Source organism: Triturus cristatus, chromosome 1_2, assembly GCF_964204655.1.
Source record: "Triturus cristatus chromosome 1_2, aTriCri1.1, whole genome shotgun sequence".
Taxonomy (NCBI): domain Eukaryota; kingdom Metazoa; phylum Chordata; class Amphibia; order Caudata; family Salamandridae; genus Triturus; species Triturus cristatus.
In genome coordinates, this window is record NC_140580.1 from 1,010,818,546 (window position 1) to 1,010,844,196 (window position 25,651).

The 25,651-nt window shown below is 44.7% G+C and overlaps 1 protein-coding gene across 3 annotated transcripts in view; it reads right to left on the reverse strand.

Annotated features, from left to right (window-relative positions):
* The window catches only part of LOC146868591 (ER degradation-enhancing alpha-mannosidase-like protein 3), a 276,166-nt gene that overhangs the window by 134,130 nt on the left and 116,385 nt on the right, over positions 1–25,651 (reverse strand). For all 3 annotated transcript variants that reach the window (XM_085611786.1, XM_085611769.1, XM_085611776.1), the window contains exons 6-10: positions 19,925–20,078; positions 19,465–19,599; positions 18,136–18,241; positions 17,017–17,114; positions 16,669–16,794 (exon numbers count right to left, since the gene is read on the reverse strand). In XM_085611786.1, coding sequence (XP_085467912.1) covers positions 16,669–16,794; positions 17,017–17,114; positions 18,136–18,241; positions 19,465–19,599; positions 19,925–20,078 — 619 coding nt within the window. The remainder of the gene's footprint in view (positions 1–16,668; positions 16,795–17,016; positions 17,115–18,135; positions 18,242–19,464; positions 19,600–19,924; positions 20,079–25,651) is intronic.

Here is a 25,651-nt window from a genome sequence, read left to right on the forward strand (position 1 = left end):
CATGGGCAGCGTCTGTGGGCTGACAGGAGGGGGATGTGGAAATAGACGTCCTTCAAGTCCAGCGCCACTCTATCCAGTCTCCAGGGTCGAGGCAGACAGGACCTGAGCCAAGGTTAACATTTTGAACTTCTCCTTCCGGAGAAAGCATTTGAGGGCACCCTTCAGCGTCGGATTCGACGACGACCCGACGTTGGTCCGGCTCCTAGTCCATCTCGGAGGTGAGGATGGGGATGGCGTCAGCCGGGGGCACGGCCAGCACCGGGGACGGCGTTGCCGGGTTCGGCACCAGGGAAGGTAGAGTTAGGTTGACTGGCATCGATCCGGATCCAGGCCTGGATCTGCGGGAGCCCTCTGGTACCAGAGACGGCCGGCATCAAAGACCCAGGACCTTCCGAACGGCTACACGGGGCCCAAAGGTGTGGCGGCGGAGTCGGGCTGCCCAAAGATAATGTTTAGGGCTTTGTAAAATGCACAAAGTTGGGCCGGGGATGCCCCGGCTCCCGGAAATGGGGGGAGGGGCGGAGCTGTCCTTCAAGGAGGCACCGAAGACAGAGCCTTAGAGCAACGACACTCCGGATCCCGCGTTGCGTCAGCCGGCCGACAGGGGAGAAGGCGAAGAGCGTTGGTTCTTCTTCGCCTTCTTCTTGTGCTTCGACTTACCCGAGGAGTTCAAAGACTTGGAATGGGACGAGTTGTGGGGGCTCTGCGAGCGGTCTCGAGACCTTCCCCTCGAGCGAGATTGTGAGCGACATGGAGCGGACTGCCGGGCCTCCAAGAGCTTTCGGGACCTCTCCAGCAAAGACTTTGGATTCGGCTCTCGGAGCATGACTTAGGGTCGTGGTCGCCGTCCAGACACCAAAGGTACACGAGGTGCGGGTCCGTCACAGACATCAGCTTGTGACAGGCCTCGTAGAGTTTGAAGCGGGTCAGACGGTGGGGCATCCCTCACGCACCAGGAGTCAAAGACTCAAAAAGAAGTTGACAAAATGTCGAAAAAAGCTTAGTGAAAAAGTAACTAAAGGTGTAGCTCTCTCCGGATCTGCGCTAGGTTGGTGCGGAAAAAGAAAGAACTTATGTCAGCACGCAGGGGCGGTATCTAAGTAGGCACCGCGATTTCAACAGACGACTGATGCGGAGTCAACCGACGCCACCTACCGACGCACAGGGGTACTGCTGAGAAAAAAATCTCTGGATCCAGTCTGATGTTTCGGGGAAATTCTAAGGTAAGGTACAAATGTTCTCGATTGACACACAGCTAAACAAGCATTGAGGGGTTAGAGCCTTTGGCATTATAAATGGCGATGTATTTTACTCATGTGTTATGGAGTGTATGTTTGCGGTGTGTAGTTAATTATGTGGATTGGATTGTAATAGTTGTGGAGCAGCATGAAGCATAAGAAGAGTTAGGAGGAGAAGAGTAGTGTGAAGCACAAGGAAGGAGAGTGAGGAGCAGAAGAGTAGGTCTAATTACTATTTGAGTGTAAATAACAATAAAACATACCTGCAAACTGTGACTACATGCCTGCCTTTCGCAATATTCCCCTTCAAAACTATGTGATTTTATTCGTTTAAATGTCTTTTGTTTTACCTTTACAATGACCCAGCAGCTCTTCACGTACTATTAACAGGATGTTAACAGCCACTAGCAGGAAGCAACATTTCACTCCTGTACTTTTTGAGTGTGTAGTAAATACTAGCAGCCTCCCTGGAATGTATTTTGGTGACCTTTATCATAATTTACAATTTTTCTTGACATGTTCCTTTCTTGGAGTGAAAATGGCTTTGCAGCCAGGGCTAATGACTTTGCCAAGTCTACTTGTTGAAATTGGGTTTTATGTTTGACCCTGTTAACCATGTAAAAAGCCTAGTATTTACACAGGTTCAAGCGTTTAACATTGCAATAATTATTTTAATGTGAATGTTTTAGTGGGAAAGCTTGCATTACATAATTTCCATGTATTTTTCCCATTTTACAAAAAAAAAAATGAAAATCTACACCCACAGATATATGTCATTATGTGGATGTAGATTTCGGACTGAATTTACCAAGGATTTTACATGTGGTACTTGCAAACTCGCAACAGTTGTAGGTTTCCAGATGTACTCCAGAAAATGTTTAATTTGCATTTGTAACTATGCAGAGGCATTTCCAGTCTACACGCACAATTGTACATAGATTATAATAATTAATGCATTTCTGCAAAGCAAGCACAAGTGAGTGAGGCTGCACACGATAGTGTGACATGCACTTCCCAGTTAAGCCTTATTTATTGTTTCCTGTGCTCTTTTACCCATACGAGTAATGTTCGAAAATATATATAGCGCTTATTATCCCTGGCTAGGCATTGAAATATTGAAAATACAATGGGGTTAACCCCATGCTACCAACAACGTCACCGAGAAAGAAACACGGAGGCCAGCGCAGAAACACATTATTGTATGCATACGTGAGAAGACTAGGAAAAAATAGTATTTGGTCAATTCTGTGTGTGGATATTATATGCAGTGAGTGTGTCTCTCAAAAAGTCCAAAACATTCACAGGAAAAGAACACACAGAAGAGTTCCCTCATCCGCTTGTGGAGTGTTCCCTTAAATACACTGTCGAACAAACCTCTTCCAGAGGCCAGCAGACCACCCAGTGCTGAGTTTAGAGCCCCTGTCTGATTGAAGTTGTTCCAGGAAGTAGCATCACGGAGGAGGGAGACACCGAAAAGGGAACTCCCCATCAAAATGAGGGTTCCTCTCCCACCTGGTTTGCCTTTAAACGTCATTTACGTTAAACTTTCTATAGCGTGCCCTGCTGCATCACCCACCCACGCACACGTACACACAGGGCACCCCGTGAAAACGGTTAATCCTTCTTTACTTTCAGTCCGCAGCTTCGTGGCTGCTTTTTTACATTCCTGGGTCACTAATTCTAATCTCTTTTTAGCAGTGACTAAATTGCATTAGGTTTTCGTGTGTGTGGGGGGGGGGGTGAGGGAGACAGGCAAATGAAAGTGCTGAAAATCGCGTTGTTGCTCATACACGTGTAGACCCTTTGCTCGCTATCTGTATTGTTCATAATACCGACACCAACCCCGCCACATACACCTTTTAGCGTTGCCCCGGCGTGCCTTTTACGTGCGACATTCCTCTCGTGTGCTATTCTGAGTTAGATCCAGCGCACATAGAGAACAGGGTTTAGCGCGTTTTCCTCCCACATTATTTCATCTACGGCAGAAGCCGGCATAAGATTTGCTCATAGTTCATTTTAAAATGTAGGCTAAGCGTATGGGATCATGTGACGTAGCACATTATTAGTTCCCATCCTACATGAATTTGTTTGGATTCCACAGCACGTTTGAGAGAGGGCTTCATTTCCTAAACACGGCTCCTGTATGTAAAATACGTCTACACAGAAGCTCTCGGTTTCATGTGATGTGTGCATGTAGCGCTGCGGTGGAACCAGACGCTAATGAAGTGATTCGCCCTGGCATATGGGGTTAGTAAGGGGAGTGGGGGTCGGTAATGCCCCGATGTACGGCAATCAAAAAAGCTCATTTCCAATGGCAGGCCACCGTTTAGCATAAACGGTGATGCCAGCCAATGGATATGAGGGGCGGGGCTTCAAGCCCCCTTCTGAAAGTCCTCATCCACAATATCTCTCGCCGGCGAGCACCCCATGCGCGCTGCAACGCCAGGCGAGACATAAAAAGTGTACCACTGCCCAACTGAAGCATACTGTAACACTGCAGAGCAGGCCAAAAAACGAAAAGTGCACAGCACCCCAATTGACACATACATGAAAAGTGCACAGCTCCCCAACTGACTCATACTGGAAAAAGGCACAGCTCCCCAAGAAAACTCTGACTGAAAAAGTCGACATCACTCTGATCCATACCAGTGAAAGACACATACCTCTTAACGGGCTGAAAAGTACACAGTTCCTTACCTGACCTAAGACTGAAGAATACTCAGTTCTATATTTAACTTCTGACTTAAATGCACCTAGTATTCAAATTGACCTACAGCTGAAATGTGCACAGCACCTCATTTGTTACATTGGTGAAAAGTGGTGCTTAGCAATGGCTGAAAAATACACAGATCCTTACTTGCCCAATGTCTGAAGCATGCCTTCCTACTTTAGCCAGGGTTTAAAGCAGCTTGCTCACTCCTTCAAACATGGGTGAAGAGCCAAAAACTTCAGACGTCACCCACGGATAAAAAGTGCCTAACTACCAATACGGCCAATCACTGAAAATTACGTACTTGTCACATGGCTGGAATGTACACAGATCCGTGCTTGACCTAAAGCTGAAAACTACAGAGCTGCTTATTTGGATTTTGCTGAAAAATGCACAGCTGATAGATTGATCCATTGGAAGAACTACACATTTCCCTTTCTGACCAAGGTTTAGAAAGTGCATAGATCCTTAATTAGAGAGCAGTCCACTACAACAGATCAAGGGGCTGAACACTGCTCAGAAATTTGCAGGTCACAGATTCAAATGCTGGCAGGGCTGATTTATCATCTCACCCTTCCAAGGTTGATAAAACTAATAACATGAGTTGGGTAATAACAGCGCATAATTCTATTACAGGACCGGAGGCTTCGTATTATGCTTCTCTTTCTTATTTATTGCTACTCACAGCAGCCAATGAAAACTTTTCTTATGCAAAACAAACTACATTTCCCATGATGCATGCACCACATCACTTCCTGCAGAGCCCCATAAGAGCCAGTAATACCGGAACCAGTCCTCTTTCTTTGCTGCTCACGCACACAGTTAAGTTGAGAGCTCCGTTATTGGCATTATTGATGTGTGATTTATGATTGATGCTTTGATTGTGGCAAGCGGCGCATAGTTATTGTATTCCTAGAGCAAGTCTTAACGCCGCTCTTACTTTCAAATCGTATTGCATTGACCGTGGCGAATCGGATCTCGCGCATTTGGCGCTACGAGGCTCCCGCTGGGAGCGGGGATGAGTAGTGACCTTACTCAAGGACGATCGATGCGGGTGTGCATCGCGCCGTTTGTCACGATCGACACACTCGTCTGTGGGCCGCCTTGTCAGTTCCACATTCAGCGCATTAGCGCTTATGTAGGTTCAGTGCACACGGTACCGCCCCGCCTTCGGCGGGTGAAATTTACATATGGGGATAGCGCTAAGGCTCCCCTCATATGCCGGTGATGCTGGGAGCCTGTTACTTTTAATTTTTGTTCAGGTTTCCACGTGCGTAGCCCAATTGGGCTATTTTGTAGGTTTTGGGCTACGCACGTCGTAACTGCCTGTTTTCTGTTTTTCTTTCGTTTTTGCCATTCCAGGCTGAGTTTCATTAAGAGAGCACTGCTTTACGCCTGGCTGGCTGCAAAAACGACCTGGGCCTGGAGGGAGCACACCTCCTTGGACTTTTCATGCTCTTTTTGGCTCCACTACGCCCTGGGGTTTGTAATAATTGAGATACGGCTGAGGAGCTAGGTACCTGTGCTGTTGTGCTGTGGGTTGGCTCCCCCCCTTTACTCCTCCTTACTGTTGCCTTATGAGTAAGTACGTCTATAAATTTGGCTCCACCATGGAAAATTGGGTGTACTACGAGGAGGATGACACCTTATACGAGGAGGAAGTAGGTACACCTTCCATCGAGGAAAATATTGTTGAGGCCCTGGACGCTTCCGTGCAGGAGTCAGTCAACAAGGCCCTGGAGAAGGTAGTTCCGGGAACTGTGCAGCAGGCATTGACGACTGCATTGAAGCCTAGGCAGTTGGAGAGGTTCGCGAAGCATCATGGCTTCACTACCCCAGCTGGAGTTCCGGCAGAAGGGCCACAGCCTAAGTCCTGGCCTCATTCTGCCTCTTACTCGTCACTTCCGCGTCCTGAGACTGAGAGAGAGAGGGGTCAGGATACCGACTCGGAACCTGGTTCCACCTCATCAGACAACCCAGATGATTCCCTTCCCAAGAAGAAATCTAGGAAGGCCAAGAATGTGGAGACTCCACAGACAGCTCCTACGCATTTCACCTTCAACCCCTCGGATATTGTTCATCCTAGGTCCTCCGATTGGTTGCCTGCCCCGGAGGTGGCAGCGTACCTGCATGAGAACTTGCGCAAGAGTTTTGACAAGGAGGTGCGCAATAGACTGCAGTCTGAATGTGCCCGACCGGATCTTTCGGACAAGGTGGCTGAAACGCAAGAAATTGACCCCAGTCTGCTAACTTTCCTTAAAAAGTTTGCCAAAGACCCCAAGAAGGGTATAGACCGCGCCTGGCGAGGGTGCCAAGACAAGCTTCTTGATGTGGTCGGTCCCTTGGCCAAGATATTGGAGATGGCTCTAGAGGCGCAGGAATTGGGCACTGCTGTTGATTCCCATATATTGGCAGGCTGGACCCAGCGGGCAATCTGCCTATTAGGTAATGCCAACTGCGCAATCTCCACGGAGCGCAGGAAGTCCATTCTGATGCGCATGGACTCTAACCTTACGGAGTTGGCGGCGGCGGAGCCTGGCCCCTTGGCGGACGGAAACCTCTTCGGCGACCGCTTCGTCAAAGATGTGGCGAAATACGTAGGCACTTTCACGACCCTGGACAAAGCTCAGGCAGGAATCAAACGTGTATTCCAGGCTGGGGTTTTCAACACGGCCGGACGAGGCCGGGGACGCTCGTTTGGCCGTCAATTTTCCCAAGGTCCTCAGCGAGGAGACTTCGGACGCGGCAGGGGAGAGTGGGACTCTACCCGCAGTGGCACCTTCTATCCCACCAGGCAACGCTTCAACAAGCGACGATTTAACAAGGGATCCTATCGGGGAGGATTCCAGAACACAGAGTCTTCAGGTGAGCGCTCCAGATTTATTTCTTCTTCCATTGGGGGGACGTATTCAGCTGTTTTATCACAATTGGGTAAAACTATCACAGGATGCCTGGGTTTTACAGACAGTTCAGGGATTCTATCTAGAGTTCTTCCAGACTCCTTGTCAGGTTCATCGGCCCAGACAGCTTTCTTTTTCCCAACTAGAGTGCGATTTCATAGATTCAGAAGTAGAAGGATTGCTGCAGAAACACGCGATAGCACCTTGCAACGAGGGCCCTCGCGGCTTCTGCAGCAATATTTTTCTGGTGCAGAAGATAGGTGGTGGTTACAGGTTGGTACTCAATTTGAAGGATTTCAACCACTACATGACTTACAAGCACTTCAAGATGGAGGCATCCATCTGTTGGCAGACCTACTGAAGCAGGGGGACTGGTTGGTCCGTCTGGACATGAAGGACGCCTATCTGTCCGTTCCCATATATCGTCCCCATCGCAGATTCCTTCAATTTCAATGGCGGAACCGGTGGTACGAATATTTGGTCCTTCCTTTCGGACTTTCCACAGCACAGTGGTGCTTCACCAAGGTTCTGAAACCTGTCGTAGCCTACCTCAGGGAACAAGGGGTTCGCATGATTGTCTACTTAGACGACATGCTCATCATGGCGCAGTCTCAGACGTTGGCGGTTCGGCATTTGCGCATGACCATTCGTATCTTGCAGAACCTGGGTTTGTGATCAACGAACCAAAATCGGTTCTGTGTCCCGCGCAGACGATAGATTTTCTGGGGTTCGTCATAAACTCTCAGACGGCCCAGCTCAGTCTTCCAAGTTCCAAACTTCGAGATATCAAGAAGGAGCTTCGCTCCTTCCTGACCAAACAAATGGTTTCTCTCAGGGTGATTGCCCGGATAGTGGGACATCTTGCGTCGTCCATTCAAGCAATATTTCCAGGACCCCTACACTACAGGGCCCTTCAACGACTCAAAATTCAACACTTGCAAAAGGGTCTTTCATACACGGACATAGTCCCTCTTTCCCAGGAAGTGAGGGAGGAGATGCAGTGGTGGTTGGCCCACGTAGAGGCGTGGAACGGCAGTGCGATTTTCGGCTCTCTACCGGAGGTGGTCATAGAATCAGACGCCAGCCGTTGGGGTTGGGGAGCGCGCTGCGGAAATATTTCCACATGGGGACGTTGGTCCCTAGAAGAGTTAAATCTTCACATAAATTGTCTAGAACTCCTCGCAGGATCATTTGCGATCCGGACACTATCTCCCAGGCAGGTCTCATGTTGCATCCTTCTTCGGATGGACAACATATCGGCGGTACGGTACATCAACAAACTGGGGGGCACGAGGTCCTCAATGCTGGTAGAGATAGCGAAGGCCTTTTGGCATTATTGCCTGAGTCATGAGATTTCGGTCATAGCAGAATACATTCCGGGTCAGTCCAATGTAGTGGCGGATTGGAACTCACGCCACCTCAAGGACTACAGCGACTGGCAACTCCTCCCACGGGTGGTCCAGTGGTTGCAGGAGATATGGGGGTTTTGCGAGATCGACCTGTTTGCCTCCAGGCTGAACCGTCAAATGCCGAAGTTTTTCAGCTGGAGGCCGGACCCATTGGCTCTGGCGACGGATGCCTTTGCTCAGGAGTGGACTCAGAAATTGAATTATGCGTTTCCACCCTTCATTCTCATACCTCTCGTATTCACTCAGGTGATGCGCCAGAAAGCGAAGTGATATTAGTGACCCCACTGTGGAAGTCGCAGCCTTGGTTCCCGCTGTTGCTGGAGGCGAGTTGCGACTTCCCCAGGAGGATCCCATGGTCCTCGACAATGCTCCAGGGCCCTCATGGAGAGAGGCACCCGTTGGTTCTATCGGGGCAGCTGTCTCTGATGGCCTGGAGACTTTCAGGCAGCGTTGGCAAATGCCAGGGTTTTCGGAGCAAGCTTCAGGCTTCATCAACCAAGAGTGGGCCCCCTCTACCAGGAAGCGATATTCTTTAGCCTGGGGATGCTGGGTTCGTTGGTGCATGGGACAGCAGGTGGATCCCCTGGGGGCGGAATTACCCTTTATTGTAAATTTCCTGTCAGAAAAAGCGTCGGAAGGTTTAGCGTATCGCTCTGTTAATAACTTCTGTTCCGCCATATCGGCGGGCCACTCTCAGATCGAGGGCAAACCTGTCGGAATGCATCCTTTAATATGTAAACTCCTAAAGGGTATCAGAGTAGCTAATCCACCCAAACCAAAGTATTCTTCCTTGTGGGATGTCTCGCTGGTTCTGTCACTGTTTAACAGATGGCCCGACAACAATATGTTGTCCAGGAAACAATTATCGGCCAAACAGTCCATGTTGTTATGCCTAGCGGCTTGTAGACGTTCCTCGGATGTTAAAGCTCTTGATATTACAGGTAGAGTATTTACTCCGGAGGGAGTTTCGTTTAATATTACGTCTAGAACTAAAACCATGTCACGCAGTGTAGATTATCATGCTTTCCCCCGACAATGCTAAACTTTGTGTGGTCCAATGCCTTAAGGCTTATGAAGACTGTACCAGGTCTACCAGGCCTAATGGTGTGGTACAATTGTTGATTGCTCTGCAGGAACCGTACAAACCTGTTACTGCGGCTACTATAGCCAGATGGTTAAAAAAGGTTATGCAGGAGGCGGGTGTAGATACTCAGGTCTTTGGTGCACATTCTGTTCGAGGCGCTATGGCCTCGAAGACATTCATGTTGGGTTCTACTGTACAAGATATCATGCATTCTGCAGATTGGTCATCTGAGTCAACATTTAAACAGTTTTATTATAAACCGGTGGGTGACATATCCTCTGTTGTTTTTAATCAGCGTTAAACTAGCATAATACGAAGCCTCCGGTCCTGTAATAGAATAAAAAATTAGCTAGCATTCGCGCCAAGAATTTTCAATTCTATTAAGGACACGGAGGCGAGGATTATCCCACCCGGTTAAATTACAGTATTGTAATTATTGCCCACCCGTTTTGCAAATATACTCTGATTATACAGAAGTTACGGGTTGTTCTATCTCTATTTTTTCAGGATTCGAAAAGAAGATGGATTAGTCGTAATCCTGCTTGAAGTTGACGTTCTTCCCAGCTGGTCTGGTTTCTTCCACGTTGGAAGCTGTTGTTGAGCTTTGTTTTAATTATTGGACTTATTGTTCGGAGCAAAGAAAGAGGACTGGTTCCGGTATTACTGGCTCTTATGGGGCTCTGCAGGAAGTGATGTGGTGCATGCATCATGGGAAATGTAGTTTGTTTTGCATAAGAAAAGTTTTCATTGGCTGCTGTGAGTAGCAATAAATAAGAAAGAGAAGCATAATCCTCGCCTCCGTGTCCTTAATAGAATTGAAAATTCTTGGCGCGAATGGTAGCTAATTTTTTATTCAGCAGTTAAAGACAATTCTGCTAATGCTGTTTGCTATACAAATAGTAACTATTGAAGTCTGGCAGAGACCCTCGCATGATGCAAGGCTGACAAGAACACACCTCTCTTCCTGATTCTGGTCTGTAAAGATCTAAGACCCGCTTGACAAGAGGTTGAAATAAAAAACAGATCTAGATTGCTTAGAGCTGAAAAGCACCTAATGTTATGTTATGTTATCCAGTTTTTTAAAGCGCAAACAGCTGCCCCAGCAACGGGGCGTCCCGGCGCTAACCCAACCAGTACCTGAGGGGTGAAGGAGGATAACCAACAGAGGACTAGATAAGGGAAAAAAGATGCGTTTTTAATTCTTTCCGAAAGGCAGTTAAGTTGGTTAGGGTGCGGATGTGTAGAGGCAGGGAGTTCCACAATCTTGCCCCCAAGACCTTGAAGGAACGTCCACCCATTCTACACAGCTTGGAACGGGGGACTGTCACAAGGTGTTGTCCTAAAGAGCGTAGAGTACGCTGAGGGGTGTAGGGAACAAGGAGCGGGCGTAGGAGTTCAGGGCAGTCCGAGTTAAGAATTTTGAATGCCGTGGTGAGGGTTTTAAAATGGATGCGGGATTCAATTGGCAGCCAGTGCAGATTGCGGATGGTAGCTCTGGCCGAGCACCTGCGTGGGAGGCCAACCACTGCTCTGGCGGCAGAGTTCTGAATACGCTGCATCCGTGCTAATTCTGCTTTATTTGCCCCTAAGAATAGCACATTGGCATAGTCCAGCCGGGCGAGAATCATGGACTGGATGATGAGTTGGCGGGTTCTAGAGTCGAAGAAACCGAGTATCGGGCTAAGACTTCTCATTAGGCCCACAAATACAGCGTTCCTGCTCTACTGAAACCATACGGTTACAAAGCACAATGCTGGACCCAGGATCTCAAAGCCCTCGTCCCCTCTTTTGAGCAATAACTGCAAACCTTATGCATTCTTCTGAACAATAATACATGAAAATATGGTTAGGTGAGCATCAACAAACCCACAGTATTGCAAACAGCCCTATTACTCAAATGCTCTCACAGTCCTTTGTAAGAAAGCAACAAAGAGAAAAAAACAAGGAGAAGCATAAGGAAAGGCGGAAAGGGCTAAAACAAAGTGATTGTAAATCCTTCCCACAGGACTTAAAAGTGAAGGGAAGGTTTTAGGCCAAAGAAACTAACATCTGAGTGTGAAAATATAGACTGCAGGAAACAAACTGAATTGTCTCTGGAGATCAATGTTAAGAGCAATTGTTATTAGTATTTTCACTAATAATTATATTTATTATATAATAACAAACAATAACCTACACTCTATAATCACCATAAAGAAATGGGTTTATTATGCAACTGAAAGGTATTCATTAATTCCTCATCAGGCAGGTTTCCTCCTCCCCACAAGTTTGACCTGTCATTCACAGCATCTCTAGAGGCCCATCGTCACATGCTCTGTATACTGTGTCGTTGCTGCGCTAGTGTACAGCTCACCTTGAGCCCTGGGGCACATTATTGGGGCCTGCCTCATCCCCGTGGGATTACGGACTGGATGAGTTCAGTCGGTCTTGCTCCTTTTTCACCAATCAATCACAGGCAGAGCTCAAAACGGAGTCCCTGTCTTGAAGCGGGCCTGTTTATAACTGCTCTCTTGGGATTCCATGAAGATTACACTTGGGTATGCCACAACGACACATCAAAAATGCGCCCTTTACATTAGAGGGTAGTACTTGCCCAGAGCATTTGTCACAGTGGGGTTCAGATAGAAACATATATCCTGGATCATAATGCTGTATGAAGTCCTAATGAACAATTTGAAAATCAAATCAACAAACAGGTCAAATGTCTTAAAAACACTAGGGGACCAATTTGTCATACCACTGTACATCGTGTCTTTATCATTACTGGAACATGAACATGCACGAAGATTGGAGTAATAACAGAGGCTCAGGTATTTTCAAGGAAACAATATATTGTTAACATGGGTACAACAAAGGATAGTGGTGCCTGGCTGCACACTCTTGAAGGGGTTTTTTTTTCTCCCTACTTCAGGCATCAAGAAAACTGCTCTCAGACAGATATTCCTGAGGTGTGACGTAGGAATGTACAACAGGCTGCGACCAAGGATACTATGATTTGGGTGTTCCAGTCAAAACACTTGAAAAACACATTAAGAGTTTTTATCATCAAAAACTGAAGAAATGGTACAAACCCAACCCACCGTGGTAGGCTGTGGATGAGCCGGATAGCACAGAAAAACAGTGGCATTAATGGAAATACTACATCAATAAACAAACACCCCATAGTACATCACAAGTAGGGTGTTTGCTGGTGTAGATAAGAAAATGACAAGCATTGGCATAGCCAAGAGTTCTCGCCTTTGGGACCTTCTAAGTGTTTAGCCATGCACCTTTAAAGTAATTTCTGCTTAAGCACGGATTTACAACTCGTCTTTCCAACAGCACGCGGGAGGAAAGGAATAGAGAAGCCTTTAGCAAAAACAACACAATTTTAAAATATCCAATGGAATGTTATTCAGAAATGAAAGCTTTGGCTATGAAAATAAACATGTTATAATTATGAATTTGATGTTTGCCCTCGTGGGCTGTTGGACACTCATTACGTATAAAAAGTGAAGGGATTACTAGGTCTTGTTTACATTGTTAATTACCATGGAGAGGGTAGAGTTCATTGTGTAAATGTAAATGTAAATTGATACTTGTATAGCGCACTACTCACCCGCAAGGGTCTCAAGGCGCTTGTACGAATACCGCTGTGGAACCCATCCTGGCTTTTCCCTGTGAGGCGTCCACTCCTGGGCACCCCCAAGGTGGAGGCCAGGCATCCTTAGCGTTGTGGGGGCCGTTGTGGAGATTAAGCAAGCTATTGCCCAGAGTTGCAAAGTGGGACTCCATGATTGGAATAGGCACAGAGGCGAGAATTATCAGGTCCGTGGAATTTTTTGAGCCCAAGACCTGCCGAGGCGGGGAATTGAACCCTGGTCCCGGGCTAGACCTCTGCATCAGGGTCTGCCGCTCTAATCATTGAGCCACACTTCTCCACAAACCGAACCGAAACAGCAGGCCTTAGGCATCAGATCAATGAAGGGGTGGGAGGAGGATAAGGGGCAACAAAATCGTAACACATGAAATGGAAGAAGGAAGTTTGTTACGCAACATCGGAACATGGGAGGGTGATGGAGAGAGAGGGGCAAGCAAGAAGAACGGATGGCGAGAAGAAGCATTTCAATAAACAAAAAAAGTTCAACTAAGAAAATGATCAACTCCATAACCGCATGTGTTGTCATTGCTTGCACGAAGTTAAGAGCATGTGTGACTAACACAACAATGAATGTTCTGCCTTTCCCAAGTTACAACAGAAGTTTCTTTTCCAAGGTCTGTTGTTGGCACAGCAAAGTCATTTGTGCTAAAGCACTGACTAACAACTCGCCTTTACAACGTAAAGTAGGAAGGAAGACAAAACTAGAGGTAAAATAAACAGCAAACCACCACTCCTGTTGAGCCAGTGACGTTTTTATGCACTCCTAGACCACGTGCACAGAGAGGCTGCATGCAGCGCTATGTTTTTAGGTCTCGCTGAGCCAGCGCATGCGCTGCTCTGCGAGTCATTTAGTGTATGGGTTTCCAAAGTGCTGCCACAGGCTTTTGGAGGCCTAGCGCTTGCGTTCACGCGAGCGTGCACTCGCGCAGCCGCCATCTGCCTCCCTTCCAGCGCGATCACTTTCACGTGCTGCTGCGCACGTGCATCACCAGCGTGTTTTTTTTTTGCTTTAACATTACTACAAGCTTCCAGCGTCATGCGCCCAATGCTTGTTTTTCTTTAAGCGCGGGCTTGTATTTGCCCCTTAAAGCAAAGACTGGTCTACTGAGAGCAGCAGGCAACAACGACTACCGATTACAAATGACAGTCACCCATTGCCTGAGCTGTGAACTCCCGCTACCGGTCTTTTGAACGTCCCGTTTTTTTTCTTGAAGCGTACAAACTGTGCTGTAAATGCCCCCTCCCTTTCAAAAGGGCCCCAACCGTGGTTTTTGCTTTGATTCCCCCCCTCACTTCCACATAGCTCTCACTTGTAAAAGCGGAGCTTGCGGTTGTCCGCAGAAAGCTGTCCGGCACAGTTGTAACAATGGGCAGCCTTGCAGTATTTGGGCATCTTCGCCCGGGCCTTATGGAGCCTCGGTGGCGGTTCAAGAGCCGCTACTGTAACGTGTTTGCAAATCACTAGAAAAGTGACCTGCCACAAGCTGTAAAGTACCAGCCATCTTAAGACGGAGTTTCGGCCTCAGCAGGCAGCGAGATGAACAATCCATTACACTGACTGTTTGAATTTAAAAAGATCAAGGGAAGAAAGAATGTCAGTTTATTCGAACTCGTTTTCGTTTAAAAAAAATATGTTTTCTCGAATAGCAAATGATGCCGTTTGTATTGCATATTTAAATATTAAATATAAACAGTGATTAAGATATACCTTTCTCCGATTACAACACCGCAGTAGCTATTAAGTCAATGCGCGCGCACGCAACACCCGGGCTTGTGTTTTTAACTTTGAGCGCGAGGCGCGTGCGTGGCCAGTGCTTGTTGCATTTTTGCCAGGGCTGCCTTTGCTTCATTTCCCATTTCGGCCATTCTGAGCGCTGCTGATGAAGACCTAGTATGCCTCACGGTCAGTGGAAATGGCAGTCCTACTAATACGTTTGTGTTGATTTTTAGCGGTATTTCCTGGCTTTTGATTTTAATCGTTTCATTATCTCAACACCGTAGCCCCTAACGAGATTACAGACCCTCGCGGAAAAAGTAATTTTTCGAATTAGGTTGAGTGCATGGTGCTTGCTGGCCGACGGCCCCTTAAGCGCTTTATGAGGGTGTTGACCTGTAATGAATATAAGGCGATATGTGGGAGAATAATGCGAGGGGTGAAGGCAACGGCGCATCATGGGGTTTTTTATGCACCTTCCATTCTCTGTTTTTCGACCCCCACCTGTATATGAGCTCCCGTGTCCATTAACATCAACCTCTGTTTTCTTTTACTCAATTGCTCCTTACTTGTATTCTTAACCGCCTTCCCTAATATTAAATCTCCGGTTGCCGACAATGCTCTAAATAGAAACCATATGGAGCCACATCATGAAATGCCAGCAGGACTGCCTCATTTGAGAGAGCATACCGGCATGCACTTGTTTGAAATCCCAGTGACATACAAAAATTGTCCATTCAGAAATATTTTTAATTTGTGTTTTCTTCCTCCAAACCTGGCGCCCCTTTGCTCTAATTTATCATAACTTTCCGGCTCTATATTCTCAGGTGCAAATGTCCCCTCCCTGCTCTTTCACATATTTCCACAGTGATCTCCCTCATCACTTTGGTGCGCTTTCATTCAGTCCTATGCTCAGTGTCTTTTGTCTGCTCAATTTCAGTGTACATACTTTCTCGCTAAGCCAATCCAGACGCTGCTTCAGTATCATTACAAAGTGCTATTTCATGGTCCCCCATCTGCTCTTTATTTGAAGACGTTGTTCGCTTTTATTTTATGTCACTCTTCTGCTTGCTCTCTTTCTTTCGCATGCAAAGTTTGTCCTTCAGTGCCAGGGACTAGTATGTTCTTGTGTGCTATGTGAAACAATACTTTTGCTTTCAGCCAATGTTATTTTTAAATTGCGGACGACCTGCAACCTTCAAGACACCACCCCCCCCCCCCCTCTCCCCCCTCCAGGCTTGACCTAATAAACTTTGTGCAGAAACAGGACAGAGTTTGTATTTTTGGTTTTTGCAAAGAGGTAGTTGAGTTTCAATACACATTACATTATTTAAACCAAATTATAAAATACCAGCAGAGCTAATCACATTTAAATACATTTAAGCTGCATTTGTGCTTGTAAAATTGGACTATGTTAGATGAGAAGAGATTGATGTTGTCTAGAGTAATATAGTAAGATGTGCATAGATGGAAAGAGTAATTTAGTATGGACTTGTGGAAATTGTGAATAGGGAACCCATACCTGGTAACTGGAAAACATAGGTAGTTCTGTGATGGCAGAGGTGTTGGAAGATCTGTGAAGCAGACCACAGGAGGAATGTATGCAAGGAAAATGGATTCTGCTAGATGCAATGGGGATAGCTATGCCCAGGATGTATTATGAAATAAATGGAATTGGTAGAGAAAACAAAGCAAAAGCTGAAACCCACGACATCCAACTATATGGCAATGAAAAATGTAAGGCAGAAAGGAAAAACAATTCTCTTAAAGGATGTTACCTTTTTCCTGAGACACAACTTTGAACGGACGGAGTAAGAAACCGTGGTCACCAAGATTCAGCTCCATGTAGCTGGTATGCAAGAATCTAAGATGGTGATGGGGAATTAACTCACTAGACAGTCCTATCAGCTGAAAATCTCACATAGTCAGTCTTCCACATCCTAAAGCATGCTGCATATCCCCCATAAATGTACCTGGAGCCCTGGGAAGAATGCAAGTAGTGAGTCCATCCAGCTGCGAACACTGATGGTTGGATTCTGCATGTGAACATTAAGCAACAACGGAGGCTGGCTGATGTACTTCATGATGGAGGAGTAGTGCTAGAAAGCAAGGGAAGAAAATAGGGCACAAGAACAAATTGAATGAGGGAAATAAAATTCAAAATCTTTTTAGTTTTCTCTCCGAAACATCTGGTTAGGGAGCAAGAAAAGATTTGTTAAATGTCCTCTCAATAGATCAATAGAACTCTAAAGTAGTAAGGCTTTTTTCTCCTAATATTAACTTTAAAGTTAATGATGGAAAGTCAAAGGTAGCACACATACTGCGTTAAATCTTTCCAGGTAAGTATCGTCTCCAAGAAGGATATAGGCTTTCATCAAGTATTCATAGTAGGAGTCAATTCCTGCTCCAACGCCGCTATCTAGAAAAGAAAGCAAAGAGAATCCATGAACAATGCCTCACGCTCCACATTCAAATTTAACATCGGATCCATTTACATTGGCCTTCAAATAGACATCTAGGCAGTCTATAAAATATCAATGCACACAATGTCCTCCAATAAAGACAGCTCATCCTATACAGCTCTCCACTAGCATTGTACCTTACTGCATCATAGTATGGCAATACCAAACATCCTGTATGGACTTCAAATTTCATAATTACTATTTGTGTCCATCATTTTATACTGCACTTTTTTCAGCTCCATGCTCTGCAAAATAGCAGGTTTTACTATTACCCAATTTAATTATACTCAAATTACATGACCTTGAAAGGATGGAAGGCTATGGTAGCTTCTTGGGAATCAATATCTTGACCTTCACTGCAGATTTCACCCATGAACATTAGTTTGCTTAGTCAGTGTGTGACATGACCAGCCTCATCACTTCCATCAAATGTTCAATTATGTTCCTACACAATTGTTACAAAACTCAGTACTGTCAATGTCATACTTGTTTCTATTCTGCAGTCATAATGACCAAGCCTTGCCAACCTAAGTAATCTTCGTATCCTGCCCTCCAGTACTTCCACATCACTTCTAGTCTTGATCGTTTCACATACGGTGAAAGCAACTCAAACCCTGCAAAAAGGATTTTAAATCTATACCTGCACCTGTTATGGTTGAAACATCATACTGCACTCTAAACAGAAATATAGAGGCATAACTGATGATATATGTCAGCCCTGCAGTATGAGGTAAATGCATCCAACACGCAATGCTGCCCATCACTCTGAATATCATTTATTTAAAAAAATAAGAGAATATAAAATTAGGATAAAATGTCCACTACTAAAGCTAATACCACTTGGTGCATATTCTTTAGATTTGCAGTTCATTTTCATCCGTATGACCATTAACGATGGTGTAGAGAGCTGCCATTTCCAAACAAAATAAAACAAAAAAATTAAACAATGATTTCAGTCTCATTTTTGTTTTCACTTACCCCTTCGGATCCAGTCTCCATTGTGAATGTTAATAACTGTTCCTACGAGGTTATTTCCCCTCTGTCGCTTTTCCCACAGGACATCTAGAGCCCTCCGTGCATGGTCCTAAATGTAATGTGGAGGAAGCAGAAAGACTTTGTAGCTTCCAGACATCAAGGCACATCACAAACAATCCTAAGCCATTAGCTTGATTGTTGAAAACTGCTCACTGCTTCCCATCATAAAACAGGAGCCACTTTATTGTGATTCACGGTCATATCCTGAACAACATAAACCAAAGGCAAGCAGTAGCTATTTCACATTCTCTGTGGGAGGAATTGTCTCCTCACCTCCAGCGAAAGCCTCATCACTTTGTTTAGCGTATTTCACTTTATCTTTTCCCAAGTCAGGGAATACTAGAATAACTCTCAGGACCAGAGGTATTCCAATACCACTTTCCTCCCACCTTCTGTTGGGACTTTGGGATTTACTTTTCTGAAAGAGGCAATGGTGTTTTAACTAGGATTACAATAGATGGCCAGCACAAAAATGATGTAAAGAGTTCTGAAGGGTTGGTACCAATGTAACAACCTGATACCGACCCAATCACTATAGTTAATTCAAGCATAAATCATACCAGATGGGGTGCAACAGTGTCTTCGTCTTAATCGGATTTGCCGAATTTTTTAACAACATGTGCAATCCTGTAAAAGTCTGTGCTCGGCTCAATAATGGAGGATTATTCATCTTCTATTTGATTTTCCAATAGCTGTTAAAGATCTTAAGTGCAATTTCATATTAGGTGCAGTAAGAACATCACTGCCTTTCTTGTAGGAGCTCCAGGAGAGAACAGAATCAGTTTGGGGTGCTCCGAGTGCATCACCTCACCTGTAAGAGCTCTGAGAGGATTACCTCACTTCAAGTAGCACCAAGAGAGCAGCCACATCTGCAGAACCATACCTCACCGGCAGGCACTCGGAGATCTTCACTTCATCTGTAGGCACTCAGAAAGCATTGCTTATAGGATCTCAAAGTTAGCCGCCTTACCTACAGGAGCTTTAAGAGCACCTGATCAACTCTTGGTGCACTAAGCTTCTCTAGGAGAAGCAGTTCAGAGGGTGAAATTATCTGGAGGAACTCCATAAGAGTCGGCATCAAATGCAGGAGCTCCGAGCATATCACCTCACCTGCAAGAGCTCAGCAGCAGTGCCCTTGAGAAGCCCTGGAAGTGTTCGCTGAACTGCAGGTCCTCTACAATAGTCACCTCACATGAAGGAGTCCAGGAACAGTCAAATGAACTATTGGGGGGAGGGGGGCGGGGGGGCTTCGGAGTGCTCACGAAATCTCACCTCAAAAACCATGTCCTGCGTCAGGCGGCTGAGAGCAGCAAATTCCAAAATCATGGTCCCCGCACAGGCCGTGCAGGTATCAGACTCAGTACCCGTACGGGAATTCGGACCAAAAACACCATACTTCAGGTTCACCTGGGTAGGAAAACATTTGAATGTTCGGTCAATTCACAGCTCAGAGGAGCACAATGCAGCAATTATTCTCATTCTCCTCATCTAATCAGAAGATAAAATTGCTAGCATCATTCTTCACATTCAATTTATCTTGAACTTTCCCTTTTATAGAAAAACATAGGCAACATGATCGCAATGGCTGTAATCATTTTGACCATGGGAGGCCCTTGTGCGGCAGCTTGAGGTTTTAAGCACCAAAAATTATTTGCTTAATTAAGGGTGCAAGTCAAGTGATTGGAGGCTCCGAATACACAGTATTAAACAAGTTTCAAATGAAGCCACTTACCCTGGGATATGGAAGCCCGCTGGTAGTGTTAAAAGCTGGTAAGAGCCGATATCCTATATCTGTCGCAAGATCAAGAAGCTCCCCTTCATACCACTGCATATGCTGTCCACGCTCTTTCAACATCTTTGCCATGACGTGCCCGCCCAGCAGGCCTCTGTAAGACAGAATAGAGTGAGGGACCGGCAGGCTGCGATATGCCAGGACATACACCCCAAACCTCAAGATAGACAGTGCAGGTGTTTCATCTTATCATTCTGAAAGTAGAATTACAAGAGAGATGTTTCCAGGAAAAAGCAATGTAGTATAAAACAATTGCCTTCGAGAATGCGTAAGTAACAAGTAAACTAAATAACATGTAAAGATAAGAATAGGATTATCTAAAAACGATGTCCGGAAATGACTGATGAAAAGACAATGCTGGCAAATGTCTGTGAGGAGACGAATTAAGAAACATAAGAGAGAAACGCAAAGAGAAAATAAAAGAAAGCAAGACGGGGGCTATTGGCAGGGACTAACAGATGCAACACCACTGAACAGAATGATAGCAAAAGCAGATTACAGTATTTTAAAGCTCAGAAAGTGCAGAGGGTGGTGAAATACAAAGGATGAAGAAGAAAATGGAAGATACTCATAGAAATAAATTTTAAGGCTCAATGACATGAGGGAAAAATCCTCAGAATTAAATCCCAAATGTGAGGGTCAATAAAAAGCATGTTTTGCTATTGGGAAATGAAATATAAGAACTGAGATAGCTAAATAACGTGTGCATTGTTTTTATGATAAACCTCTCTGATAAATGGTCATATGACAGGCTGACTGGTTTAGGACACATCTGTATATTAACTCTCAAAGAGAAGACCCACATACACCAAATAGAGCTGTGTAGAAAGACCTAAATAACACTAAAAAACTAAAATAACCAGATTTTTTTTTTTTTAAACACAGAATTTGTAACAAAAGCAAATTTAAGACCCCCTTGAATTTTAAAAGTATACAGAAAGAGGTGCTCAAGAGTGACTTCCTCCAAGAATTTGTATCCAACATTGTAGTACGTCTAGAGAAGCAGACATGTATCTATATATGCAGTGTTTATATATCCGGGACGTAAGTAAACGCAGTATATCGCAATATGCCATTGGGAGATTCCAGGGTGAGGCTACAATTCAACATTGTGTATAACTGTACAGCAGTGTTTACATTTTGAAGACGGAATGAGGTTGGTAGATCTAGTGGCTTTAATGCATGTCAATTAAATACTCATTAGAGAGAAGAAAGACTTTGTTCCTTTCTAATTCACGTGATTGTGGAGCCTGGTGCGATGACAAATGTTGTTCCAGATTCTCAGAATCTATACAGAGAATGCTTGGCTTCCAATTTCAAACCTGTTCATATCGCAGCAAAGCAGCTCTTCTACTTCAAGGGAGATGTGGCTGGTTGGTGAAGTGCTGGCAGCTCTCCAAGGCTTTTGGAGGATGCACATCTGCAGGACGAGTCAGGTTCTCCGCTATTGTTGGTGCAGGAGCAGGCAGGCAGGGTTGGGCACCAAAAGTTATCAGGCACGCCACAGTTCTTGCTTCTTCGCATCTTCTTTGTCCTCTTCTTTTGTCAGACTAATCTGAATTCCTGGTGTCAGGGGGCCACCTAAATACTCAATTTAGAGACGTTAAGGGGAGTGAAGGGTAAAAGCCAATGGGCTACTTATCCTTGGGGTCACTACACCCCCTACCCTATATGACCACTTCCTGTGAGGAGTCGGCATAACCCGGTCCCAGAGGTCCTATTTCCACCACAATCAAGATGGTGGAATCCTTCTTTCATGGGGTACATCAGGCAGCCCACCTTAGGGAAGTGATTGGTCCGGTAATGCACCACGCCTCCTTGCATAGGTAATTTGCCGTCTGTCCTGGTGCCAAATGGGCCTCAGGGCATGGGGTGGCATCTCCCTGGTCTGTATGAAGTCAGGCTGCATATCAAAGGCTGCAGGGACTTTGAAGCACCTGGCCTTGATCTGCAGATTCACTAGCCATCCTACTGGAGGAGGTGTGAACACCTTTCTCCGGAGCAGGCATGGTTTCTGACCTCCAAGAGTGCGAGCTCTCACCTGCAGGGGGTCAGAAACAGGTCTATGGTAGCAGGCTGGATGATACCAGTCAGGCAGCATACTCAGTCTGGTAGGTTTTGAGGGGGCACCTGTAAGGTGCCTTCCGGGTGCATGTTTTAATAAATTCACTACTGGCGTCAGTATGGATTAAGACCAAAGCTTTGATACCAGACACCATGGATTTCAGTGAAGTCATCCTGTACCTCGGGAACTCGCACTGAGAGACAGACAGACAGACAGACAGACAGACACACACACACACACCCTCGACCCCCTTTTTGATGACTAAAAAAAGACTTTTTTAGGCAATGTAATTAGACTTTTATGTGTACCAATTATTCTATGAATTCGTGCTTAGGTGGACAATTTACTATAATGATATTCTATTGCTGTCCCCATATCAGAGAAGGGACATAAGGAGAGATTAATTGAGGTAAAAGATCAGAAATCAAATTTTAACCATAAATGTATAGGATGTTTTAGCCGGTTTTAGATCAATTTTAAAATTGTTTAAATGGAAGAAACTGCTATATTACTGTATCCGTCCTGTGAGGATGACAAGCACTGCTATTTGCAATTTTGCACATAACTAAAGTGTTCTTTGTAACTATGCATTAATGGCTGCTATTGCAACTTTGCACACACACAGACACACATATATATATATATTCACTGAAAAAACCATACGTTTCACACATGTTATAGTTAGCGGAAATTTTACTGATAAAAAACCAATGAAATTCCCCCGTTATAGTTAGTGCAGGCAACTATAACTCACGCGACCGCAATCCTCTGCTGATGCTAATACTGTATTTAGACACTTATTTGCCCATGTCTTCTTCCATACATTTTTAGCTATACATATATTACAAATATTTTTTTTTCATAAAGACACATATGTCATCAGCAGAAGATTGCGGTCGCGTGAGTTATAGTTGCCTGCACTAACTATAACGGGGGAATTTCATTGGTTTTTTATCAGTAAAATTTCCGCTAACTATAACATGTGTGAAACCTATGGTTTTTTCAGTGAATTTGCAAGGTTTTTTAAATGCTAATTCCTAACTATAACGTGTGTGAAACCTATGGTTTTTTCAGTGAATTTGTACGGTTTTTTAAATGCTAAGTTACTTTACGCCATTCGTGGCGTGCGCGCCCACTTAACGCAGTTCGTTCCGTGCGCGCACGGTGCGCTTTGCGCACCGTGCGCGCACAGTGAGCACGCGGTGCGCTTCGCGCACCGCGCACCCACTTTACGCAGTTAGTGCCGTGCACGCACGGTGGGCACGCGGTGCGATGACAAAGCAAGAAAGCACGTCAACAAATCTGTTTCTGCTTTCCTCCGTGACTATGGTATGGGTGCCATTTACCACAACAACTTGCGTTATGACATGCAAGACATTTATAGAGGAGATGGTGTGCACTTCAATGATGAAGGGAACAGAGTCTTCCTCTTGAACCTTATACTCTGCATCGGTACTTACTTGTAGGTACCCCAAAAAAATCATTTCATAAACACAACGGCTCTTTTTAGAGCCCCCTAATATCTAAACACTTAAATCTGATTTTCAATTTTTTTTTTTTTTTTTTTCTACCGTACGCTTACCGTAAGCTTACCGTACGCGTACCCCGTGATTTTTTTTAAAATCAATAAATGTTTTTTTTGTACTTTTCTGTCCTTCTTTGACCCCCTTACAAATGTTAGGGGGTCTGTAACTCTCCTCATTGCCCCCTTTCCTTGTTTTCACTCTTTTTTTTCAGAGTGAAATACACAAAATGGCGGCCGCCGCTTCCTGGTTTCGGCCGATTCGAATGTTTACTAAGATCTAAGAGCCAATCAGAATCGCGCTCGCGCACGCCACCGTACGCTTACCGTAAGCGTACGGTAAGCGTACCGTAAGCGGGCTCAGATATATATATTGATTTAAAGGCTATTTTCTCAGAATCTACTGAACAGATTTACACCAAACCTACAAAAGGCACTTCCTTGACCTAGGGACTACCTCTCTGCCAAATTTTGAGTAATTCTGTTCAGCCGTTCGGGCTGTAGCTCGTTCTAAAGGTCCTATGGAAAAATGCATGGGAAAAACGCGTTTTGGGACCCCCCTTTTATCTCAGCCCCCGCTTGACGGATCCCCCCGAGACTTTCAGGGTAGGAGCGGAGCGCAGCGCCCCACCTATTTTGAGAAATTTGCGAGGATTCGTCGACCGGCGCCAAAGTTATTCAAAATAGAATGTTGAGGTTTTCCTATGGAAACGTGGTCCTAACTATAACTACCTACTGGCGACCGCCAGTAGGTAATATATATATATATATATATATATATATATATATATATATATATATATATATATATATATATATATATATATATATATATATATATATAGGCTGCTATTGCACAATTTGCACACTTATAGGAAAGCACTTGCACATGTAAACACCGATAAGTTACAAAAAATAATATACTGCTAAATTTTGTTAAATCCTGTCATATTTGCTTCTACTATGAATTTTGCACAATCCTATAAGCTTCTAATGCATATTTGAACACTTCCATTATATACATACATATGTACATTTATTCATGTACAACAACATTGAATTCAAACGGCTTAAACCGGCAAAACCAAGATGTGCAATATTGAATTTAAAACATCACACATATGAGACAATTCCGTAAATACACTTCTGTATCTTACCAGCTCTATGTCATATATAAGAGAAACAGTAGCAAACAATAACCCACCGGAAAAAAGCACTAAAATATCAAACTGGCAGCATTCACGGTCTCGTGGGTGTGTCAGCAAGTGGTACAATAAAGTTTAATTCGAAAAAGACAAAATACTCATTGGGCAGAAAAATAACAAAATAGAAAAAGAAAACTAACAAAAAAATGCAATAAAAGAAAAGAATTCAGACAATTATGTAACTTAAGTAAATGAAATACAAATGTATCTTGTGAACAATGCGCAATTTGTACAGAAGTGTAGTATTTGGTCTATGTTCGCTAGGTCATGTGACGTTACGCACTGTTTTGAAAAGCGTTTCAGTAAAGTAACTCCTTGTGTGATCAAGGCAGGGGATCCTGCCGGAACACATCACAGCCCCAAGCAAAAGAAAATAAAAACTCGTACATTACATGTTGGAGACTGCTGTGTCGTCACCCGGTGCAGGAGCAGAAGTGCTGGATAAATATATATATATATCCACCCAAATCGGCTCCGTTCGTAGGACCCCTGGCGCGTCTTTATGCGGTGCAGTGCTGCGGCCGAGCCATGCCGAATTGTATCATCACCAAGGATTCACTTTGCAGTGAATCAAGTAGCACGCACTCACAGTCTGTTAATTAATCCCAATTACTTTATTTTTCTTAGTAGTTCTCCAGTCTCCAAATCAACCAACGCGTTTCGCCATCCACCGATGGCTTGGTCACGGTTAGCACAGTACATTACATTTGCCCAATAAAAACATTTGTTGTTAGTCATGTGGGTGTTGATGTCACACCTTCCTCAAAGCATGGAATTCTGGTATATGTATTTTTTCACCATACATACATTTTTAACAAAATATTTGCAACAACAACCAATTGTCGATATATGGGTCCCTTGCCGTTGTTATGTTT